Source organism: Orycteropus afer, unplaced genomic scaffold (assembly GCF_000298275.1).
Source record: "Orycteropus afer afer isolate SDZICR_OR568_19922 unplaced genomic scaffold, OryAfe1.0 scaffold00001, whole genome shotgun sequence".
NCBI lineage: Eukaryota > Metazoa > Chordata > Mammalia > Tubulidentata > Orycteropodidae > Orycteropus > Orycteropus afer.
The window spans coordinates 4194379-4204814 of NW_006921588.1; the positions used below are offsets into that span (position 1 = coordinate 4194379).

The following is a 10436-nucleotide window of genomic DNA, read 5'->3' on the forward strand; positions in this document are numbered from 1 at the left end:
TAAGAAATATTTAAGTGACAAATAAATACATTACAGCAAGTTTTCAAACTGTAGCATCAATAATTACTGATGAACCCCAGTGAATCCTTCAGATTCCCTGAGAAAAGCAAAATGGTTAAGATACTGAGTAACTAAAATAGGATGTGAATCCAAAGAAAAATTATTTCATACCTTTTTATTCCTTCCCTAATTTTTATTCTCCCTCATTTACCTTCTAAGTTCTACCTTTAAAAGAGGCTTTTGCTACATCGTTCCTTCATTCCTTCTTTTACTCATTCCTTCATATTACAAAAGAGTTGCCTAAAACAAATTATTTCTTAGGGGGAAAATAAAATGAAGAAGAAAAATCCCAAGTATTTAACTGGTATTTAGGCTTCAAGTTAGGTATTGCTTACAGTCTTATCAAAAACATAGATATATGGAGCTTAAATTCAGAGACAACTTCTGTACCTTAAAGAGACACTGTCTTTTTTTGCTTACTCTACCGCCCAAACAGTTGACCATTGTTGTTAGGTGTCATCAAGTTGGTTCTGACTCATAGTGATCCTATGTACAACAAAACAAAACGCTGCCTGATCCTGCGCCATTCTCACAATCATTGCTATACTTGAACCCATTGCTGTAGCCACCATGTCTGTTTCATTGAGAGCCTTCCCTTTTTAGCTGACCTGCTACTTTACCAAGCAGGATAACCTTCTGGGGAGATGGGTCCCCTTTGACAACATGACTAAAGTATGAGAGACGAAGTCTGACCATTCTCACTTCTAAGGAGCATTCCAGCTGTACTTCTTCCAAGATAGATTTGTTTGTTCTTCCAGTACTCCATGGTACATTCAATATTCCACACCAACACACTTCAAATGCATCAATTCTTCTGCAGTAGTCCTTCTTTGTTCACTGTCCAGCTCTCACTCTCATATGCTATGGTTAGGTACCGTCGCATCAACTCCAACTCACCGACCCTACGTGCACTACAGATTGAAACACTGTCCAATCACGTGCCATCCTCACAATCCTTGCTATGCCTGGGCTCATCGTTGCAGCCACTGTGTTAATACATCCCGTTGGGGGTCTTCCCCTTCTTCACTGACCCACTGTTGTTGTTGTTGTTGTTTTATGCAGTCAAGTCAGCCCCAACTTATAGCAACCCCTCCTTGGGTTTCCAAGGCAGTATCGCTATGGAAATAGATTGCCCAGCCTTCCTTCTGAGGAGTGGCTGGTGGGTTTGAACCACCAGCCTTCTGGTTAGCAGTCAAGTGCTTTAGGCACTATGCTACCAGAGCTCTCTGACCCGCTACTTTAAACAAACATGATATCCTTCTCCAGGGAATGATCTCTTTTCACCACATGATCAAAGGAGGTGAGACAAAGTCTGGCCATTCTCGCTTCCAAGGAGCACTCCGACTGCACTTCTTCCAGTAGATTTGTTTGTTTTTCCAGCAGTCCATGGTACTTTCAGTATCCTTCACCAACACCATAATTCAAAGGCATCAACTCTTCTCTGGTCTTCCTTATTCACTGTCCAGCTTTCACATGTATATGAGGCTACTGCAAAGATAATGGCTTGGGTCAGGTGCACCATTTGCCTTCAAAGTGACATCTTTGCTCTTCAACACTTTAAAGGTATCTTTTGCAGCAGATTTGCAGGCGCTACTGTCATGGGCATTGGGATTATTGATTCAAGTAAAATGAAATCCATGAAACTTCAATCTTTTCTCCAAGTATCATGATACTGTTTATTGGTCCAGTTTTAAGGATTTTTTTCTCTATTGAGGTATCATCACCAAGTACACTTGAAGCCTTCTTCACTTTCAGCAAGCAAGGATGTGTCATCTGCATGTATCAGGCTGCTAATGAGTTTTCTTCCAATCCCGATGTCATGTTCTTCTTCATTTATAGTACCGCTTCTTGGATTATTTGCTCAGCATAGATTAAGTATAGTGAAATGATACAACCCTAATGCACACCTTTCCATGTAATATTCCCTTGTTCTGTTAGAACAACTGCCTTTTGGTCTCTGTGGAAGTTCTGCATGAGCTCATTAAGTGTTCTGGAATTCCCATTCTTTGCGACCTCATCCATAATTATGATCCACATAGTCCAACGCCTTTGCATAGTCAATGAAACACAGGAAAACATCTTTCAGGTATTTTCTGCTGTCAGCCAAGACCCTCTGACATCAGTAATGATATCCCTCCTTCCATGTCCCTCTCAAGGAGCTCTGGTGGTGTAGTGGGTAAGGCATTTGGTTGTTAAACAGAAGGCCAGCAATAAAAACCCACCAGCTGTTCCACAGGAGAAAGATGAAGCAATCTATTTCCGTAAAGATTTATAGACTTGGAAACCCAATGAGGTTGCTATGAGTCAGAACTGAGTCAACGGCAGTAGGTTCGGTTTGGGGTTTTTTCTGCCTTCTGAATCTGTCTTGAATTTCTGGTAGTTCTCTGTCAATATACTGCTGTATATTTTTGAATTATCTTCAGCAAAATTTTACTTGCATGTGATAGTAATGATATTGTCGGTAATTTCCCATTCTGTTGGATCACTATTCTTTGGCATGGGCACAAACAGGGATCTATTCCAGTTGGAGGAGCCTACAGTGATTAAATAGTTAATTTCCATAAACATCAGCAAATTGATCCTAAAATGCTACAAGGTGAAGCAAGGTGGGTTAAAAAAAAACAAACTCACTGCCAACTCCTAGCAACCCCTCCTTGGGTTTCCAAGGAGGTATCACTAGGGAAGTACACTGCCCAGTCTTCCTTCCCAGGAGCGGCTAGTGGGTTTGAACCGCCAGCCTTCTGGTTAGCAGTCAAATGCCTTAGGCACTAGGCTACCAGCACAAAAGCCAGATTAAATGAGGAAAAGGTCAGGCTGTCCATAGCAACTGATGGCAATTTGTCCATATGTGCAAAAGCTATAGAAGGGGTCTTCCTGGCTCTCTCAGGAGGGAAGACCAGGACCTGGGTGAGCAACTCTTTAATGTTAACTCTGTTCGTCCTTCCTACCACATACTCCTTCAACTAAGAATCCTTTTAATACATCATCCTCATTGTAAAAATGCAGATTTTTGTAAATTCTGTCACTGCAATCAATTTGATAACACACTGGAGATTAAGTTGTTTGGAATAACTAAAACATGTAAGTAGAAATGAATGCAAGGCAGGCCTGAGTTTTACATACGGAAAAATGAAAGAGACTCTGAAAATGGAATGGGCTGCCTTCTAGGACAGTGAACTCCCTTGTTACAGAGGTATTCAAGTCAAGATGAATAATAACCCAGTATGTATCACATCAGCTAGGGAGGTAAATTTTGAAGGTCTCAGCTAGTCCTAAACCTAAAAAAACTCTTAAGTAATCAATTCAATAAGGTAATTTATTGATCTGCGGATAGTGGATGAAAAGTAGTAAGACATGTCTTAATAGTACATAAAATTAGTTAGGTCATCTATTTGGCCAGTTTATAATGTATGTAAGATGAGATGGAATTAGATGTTTTTCGAAGTTATTTCCAACCCTAATTCTTTGTTTTTGAGTTACTAAAAATAGATGTTCTCCAAAAGATCATATATTTATTCACTCACAATCTATCTACCTTTATTTTGCAAACAAGCTTGACTATATGGATTCACAAAAAACGAAGGGAAATTGGACACAGAAGGTGAGAACAAGGGAGAGCTGCTAAAGTGGAGATGTGAAGGACAAGAACAAGATGTAGCAAGTGATATACAAAAATTCATAAAAGAAAATAATTCAAAGTACAGCCAGAGCATGAAAGAACATCTTGCACAACCAAATACATTGTATTGCAGAGGCAGGCAAACTATGGTAAGGACCACCTGTTTTTGTAAATAGTTACATCGGAGCATAGTCCCATCTACCCATTCACCTACTGTCTATAGCTGCTAAGGAGGAGCCCTGGTGGTACAGTGGTTTAGCTCAGGTAAAAGTTGGGAAGTCAAACCCACCAGCCACTCCATGGGAGAAAGATGTGGCAGTACGTTTCCATAAGATTATAGCCTCAGAAACCCTATCGAGCCGTTCTACTATGTCCTATAGGGTTGCTATGAGTTGGAATATTAACAGTGAGTTTGGGTTTTGGTTTATAGCTGCTAAAGCCACAGGTGCTCTGGTGGTGTAGTGCCTACGGCATTTGACTGCTAACTAGTAGGCTGGAGTTTCAAACCCACCAGCCACTCCTCAGAAGGAAGGTTGGGCAATCTACTTCTGCAGTGATACTGCCTCAGAAACCCAGGAGGGGTCGCTATGCATCGGATCCAACTTGACAGCAGTGAGTATGACTTTCTTTTGGTTTTTGGTTTGGCACTTTACAGAAAAAAAATTGTCAACCCTTAAAAACTCTTAGAACATTGTTTTATTATAGCACAGTATAGTAAAGCTCCTGTATAATTAATAGAAGTTGAACAATTACTGTTAAACATTAATGTTAACAGATTTATATAAATCCACATATAGTACTGTTTCATATTTTTTTCAGTGTAACGATGATTATTTTTCTTACAGGTACCAGAAAAAGAAAATCAGGACAGCAGACTAGGACAAGCAGAGTACAGAGATTCACAAATTAAAATCTCAACAAATATGTACTTCTGATCATTTAAGTTATATACTCATAATGGGCAATCTTAAGTAACCATAAAGAAGCAGGAAAAACAATGCCAATCTCACAACCAACCAACTGCTAACATTTTGGCTTATTTCATTCCCTTACCTTTTCCAAGCTTTTGTTGGAAAAGCTGGAGATCACTTGATAGAAACTTTTGATTCTAACTTTTCACTGAAGCTTGTATTTTCCTACATGGCTAAACAGAATCTGTATACATTTTAAATGGCTTAATAAGAGACTCTCATATGGAGATACCATGATTTACCTAACCAAGTAACCTGAACACTAGTTTTTTGCTAATATGCCTAACACTGTGCCAAAAAACATTACATTTTAGTTCTTCTTAGCCTAGATTCTTAAAGGAATTTTATTAATATTTAGATGATGGTCACTGAAAGAGAATTAATTCAATGCTGAAGTGTAGTCTCCTTGAGTTTTAAAGAATTTTTAAACATTTTACCACACATTTAAAAAAAATTTTCTTCATCCAAGACTAATGGACCATGTGAATTTCAGCCTATGAGATGAAAGAACTAGAAAAGAAAAATTGTTCTTCACAACGTTTATACTGTTTTTAAAAATGTCAACCAAGAATTTAAGAAAGTGTCTATGACATTCAAACCATCCTAATCATGATGACAATTTTAAATCTTCTTCAGAGGCCTATACCAGAATAGGCAAATTAAAAAAAAAGTATTTCTAAATCCTAAAAGCTTATAGTTTTTTTAATTATAAAATAGCAACAGTTATAATGTTCTGGAATTAGTGCTTTCACTATAAGCACTTCTTAGAAATCAGCAAGCAATAATGAATGATATATACCAAGCAGGGGATAGTTCTCAAAGAAAGCCAGACATGGCTGCTTCAACACTGAAGGTGATCAGAAAACACCAACTGCAGTAAAATGCATTGTTTCATGACCAAAGCAATTTTACACTTGAATAGATTACAGGGTAAACCTGTAGTCACAGTGTCTGTGCCTAAAACCTATTTACCTCATTTAGATATATCAATGATTAGAACTATTTTATAAATATCTTCAGCTTTCTTAAGCATTCCTCTAACAAATGAGCTAGAGTCGAAAAGCAGAGAGGCAACTATAAAATAACCTTGGTTTATATAGGATCTAATATGACTGAGTCCTTTTAAGACAGAAAATCCTACAACTTTCAGTTTCTGTAATCATAATTTTTCTCTACCTCAACATCACAAGGATACTGTAAGTTTTTAAAACTACAAGAAGCATACAAGTAATCTTCTGCGCATTTATTTTCTCTTCAAGCTCACATTTACGCTTTTCAAACCGAAATAGTGCCTCTCCTTTTTTTCTGGCCTGCATACTGCTTCATGAAAAAGGTTGAGTTCTATTTGGTAGTCGTTTCCTGAGTTGGCTGAATTTGAAGGAGGCAGACTTCTCTGCAAAACAGTAAAGCCTGGAAACAAGCTAAAACTAAAGGAGACTAAGCTTCTGGATCCACTTTATTCTCCTTCAGTGAATTTTGAAAATTACAGATCATGTACAAATTTATCAGTGTTTTTATATCAATAACAATGCATCAATGGCATCTTCACCAATAGGTTATACATGGTTTAATAATCTTCCTCCCTGAAACCCTTCACTAATATATATGGTACATTTCTAGGCTTTACAGTAATGAAGCATGGTATGGTTTGGTTTGATAAAAATGTCCATGTTAGGCAAGTATATTGGTTAGTCAAGGTTCTTCAATGCCACAACAGTTTATGATGTTGATATAATGCCCATTCCCGTCTGTGTTGGTTCTGTGTAAAGAATATTTTGAAATTAAAATTCTAAAATTAATTGGGCAAAATGCACAAAATAGATTTAGAGGGAAAAATGGATATGTATAGTAGAGGTACAGATTTTAAGTGCCAATATTTCAGCTATATGGAGATACACAGACATACGGAGGTAACAGAGCTTGGATGAGAGTTGAAATATTATCTACCCAAAGATGAGAGGCAAAAGCTAAGAGAAGGGATATGCTGCTGAGTAAGCAGTGAAGTGGAAAAGGAGCAAAGGCCTCAGTCTCGGGGTGTATACCCAGTGAGGAAACCCAAGAAGAGGTGCTAGGAAGTTGAGAGAACAATTTGAGAAATGAATAGAGCCAAGCAAGTGGCTTCAAGATGACGGAGTAACGTTAACAAAATTAAATATAAGAAGTGCAGGGAAAACTGAGCAAAAATCATTACATCATTTATCTGTAAGGTAAGATCTTAGAAGCAGAATCCTAACATAAACCAGGAACCTAAATCAGACTGAACTTATTTGAAGGAGACAATAAAAAGAAAATGCAAACCAAGGAAAAGAGGAAAAGCAAATATAGCAGCCATATGAACTAAGGAAACTGCTGGGGTTAAGCATGAAATTCACACTGAACTTACTGGTAAGATAGGAAAAAAGGTAAACAGAGCAAATCATAGCTTCATTTTAAGAAAAAAGTACAAAAATTTTCTCAAGAGGGACTTTTTTCCAGAAATAAAAAACAAGACATTTCTCATGTGTAAGCTTGAAAACTGGTGGTCAATGTCCTTAACAGGCTTACAGTAAATGAAGACACAATTTTATTCTCATTTACTAAACAAATGCAGCATCCAACATGTTCCAAATACTGTTCTAAGCCTCTTATAAAATATTAACTCATTTAATTTCCATGTGGCTATTTAACAATGCCCCATAAAATCTAGGGGGTTTTTAAGGACCCAGTGAGTGTTGGCATTCCAGGTGGCCTGCTGATTGAGGGATGACCTCCGCTTTGAAAGCTAAGCATTAGAGAGGATAACAGGATCAAAGGGAAGCTTACCTCCCAGAATAAATGTTCATCACATAAAGATAAAATGGAAGGAGCCAAAGGAGGAAAGCTACATTTGGCAGCAAGAACATTCGGAAAATAAACTTTCATGGGATTAACAGGCATTTTTCACAAACTTAAAGCCAATATATTTATGTTAAACTGGAGAAAGCCGAGGTTCACTCCTGACCTAAATCTGACTGAAAGCTCTCAAGATCATATATCTAAAATTGCTTCTGAACCAGTCTACTATTATTCCAAATAATAATGGTAAAATAATAATGGTAAAAATCAAACTTCCTTCCTGAACTAAATAAAGGTTATTTTACTGGCCAAACTCCCAAGACTTCTGAGCAAATCTTGAGGGCTTCCTCCTCCAGGCTCATTTTCTTTTTTTGTGGGGGAAGTCAGGTGGGAGTTGTTTTTATGCAGGGTTGCCTATTTGAATGTTATTGCTAAGACCAAAAAACCAAACGCACTGCCGTCCAATCAATTCAACTCACAGTGACCCCTCCTTGGGTTTCTGAGGTGGTATGTCTCCAGAAGTACATTGCCCAGTTTTCCTGCCGAGGAGTGGCTGGTAGGTTTGACTGGTAGGTTTGAACCGGCAGCCATCTGGTTAGCAGTCAAATGCCTTAGGCACTAAGCCACCAGCACTCCTTTATTGCTAAGAGACGCCTTCTTATAAAAAGGACTAAAAACCCAGGCTTCTGGGAAACATGTAAATTACAATAGCTGTTCGAGTTCCTATTCCACAAAAGGAAAGAAAAAAGAAAAAAAAAAGGAGATACCGAAAATAGACCCAAAGACATATTTTCAAAGGAAAGCAGTTATCACCTGTAGTCTTCAAAGGTAATTTTTCAATGGTACTAATTAATTGCATGTTGCAATTCTGTACCTCTCTGGGCACATGTATTTAAATTCTTGTCATATGGTTGGTGAGCCAGATGATGCCATCTGAAGTAAAAGTGAGTCCCAGATGAGATGAAGCATACATTTTAACAAAAGTCTACGTTTTTAGAGATTTGAGTCATCTAACCCAAGATGTTAAACGACCTGCTCTCTGTGACAAGGCTACTTTGTGGCACAAAATCATTACCACAGAATATCACAATTTCTGCCCACTACCAGTAATTTTTTTTCAAGTAATTTTTCAGTCTGGAAAACAGTTATAGCTTGGAATGTTCTAGGGAGTTGCTAACTTCAATTACAGGAACCATTAAGCAGGCCTGAGATTAAAATTTTAAGAATCACAATTTCAGCGTGATTTGAGATACTCTGGGGCTGGGAAACGGTAGTGACAGATGTAAAAAGGTGGCAATGGGTCACGTGGTGTCAATTCCAAGTCATAAAAATAGTAGGATATAAAGGAAGCAGACAGGCAAATTTTTACCTATATTGGGAAAACAAAGTTTGTGTTCATTTATATTACACAAAAGTATTCAGGACACTGCTAGATATATTATGTAAAAATCCCCAATTTTGTTGAGACTCAACTACTTTGCATGTTTAGATAATTCAACATCCTATTCACAAAGTACTTATATTAAAAAAATCTACTAAACTCCCATTTATCACCCAGTGTTTTACGTCATTGTTTCACCTTGACCATTTCGATTTCTTTTTAAAAATCCGTCCATTACATGGAAGACATCAGACAGGCCAAAGCTGGTCCCCAGCGCAAACAGGTGGTCTAAACTGCTTGCCCCAGCCTCTCGGCCACGTGACCCTCTTTCTCCTAATCTCGATTCTAAAACATTATTTCCGGGGCCCGGATGGCTCCACACATGCCTCCAAAGAGCCACCGCAGAAAGATTAAGAATAGTCCGCCACATTAGGCTCCCCAAGAGGTGGTGGCAGAGCCCGAGAAAGGGCAAACAGAGCGGAAACTCGAGCCTGGAAAAGCGACGAGTCAGGAAGGCACGGGATCTGCTCAATATCGACTCTTAAATGTCAGTCGGTGGAGATGTTCCTAAGGCATCATCCCCCAAAGGCTGGGCCGGCGGCCAGCTGCTGCAGCCGCGAGCCGGGCGCGGATACGGCGCCGCCGAGGACGCGGCGCGGAGCCCGCAGCGGCCGCTCCGGGGCGGGGGAGGCCCAGACGAGCCCCTCGGCCGTCCCACCCGGGCGGCCTGCGCCGGGGAGGAGGAAGGGAAGTGGAGCCGGCCGGGGAAGGCGCGGGCGGGGCCGGGCCTAATCACATGGCGCAGACGGCGCAGGCCGCCCGCATCTCTTTCTTTCTCGAACCTCTGCTCCCATCCCGCCCCACCTCAGGCTGCTGCTGCGCCCGGCCCTCGCAGAGACACTCACTTTTCGCCTGCGGCCGCCGGCTCCTTGCCCTCGCTGTTGCCGAACGCATCCGTCTCCCCGGGGCTGTCCTTGGGGCCGGGCGCCGGAGGGGCCGCGGGCGGCGACGCCCCAGGCTGCGGGCCCCCCTTGCCCAGCTCCTGCAGGATCTCCGAGGGGGAACTGGACAGGCCCCGCGAGAGGGGTCCTGCCGGCCGGCCACCCCCGCCCCACCACGGGAAGAGCCGCGCGGCGGACACTGGGCCCGCGGCCGTCCGGCCCCCGCCCAGGGGGCGCCGGCACAGGGTGGCAAGGGGCTGCGCCCGCCTCAGCGCCGCACCAGCGACGGCGGGCGAACGTAAGAGCAGGTCCCGCAGCATCGCCGAGCCTCGCAGCCGCATCATGCCGCCGGGTCCGTCAGCGCCCGGTGGACAGAGGAAGATGCTCCGGGCGTGGGCAGCCGCTCTCCTCGGGGAAACGCGGTTTCCCAGCGGGGCGGTGAGATGGGTAACGACGTGGCTCAGGCTCCGGCTCTGGCTCCGACTGCCGTTGTCGTAGTTCCCGAAGCTATCCGCTGACGCTCCTGCACACGGCGCCGAAGGCTCCGCACTGAGGCTGAAGCGCAGGGGAGGGCTGGAGACACTCAGTGCTCACCCACCCAGGGGCTGGACGACGCTGACGGCCTGCCCCCTTAGCCAGCTTCTATTGGC

General features: G+C 41.8%; 1 protein-coding gene across 1 annotated transcript in view; it reads right to left on the reverse strand.

Annotated features, from left to right (window-relative positions):
- The window catches only part of GLS (glutaminase), an 84721-nt gene extending 74591 nt beyond the window's left edge, over window positions 1-10130 (reverse strand). Inside the window, exon 1 of the mRNA XM_007942042.2 lies at window positions 9751-10130. Coding sequence (XP_007940233.1) covers window positions 9751-10130 — 380 coding nt within the window. The remainder of the gene's footprint in view (window positions 1-9750) is intronic.
- Between the last annotated feature and the right edge of the window lie 306 nt (window positions 10131-10436).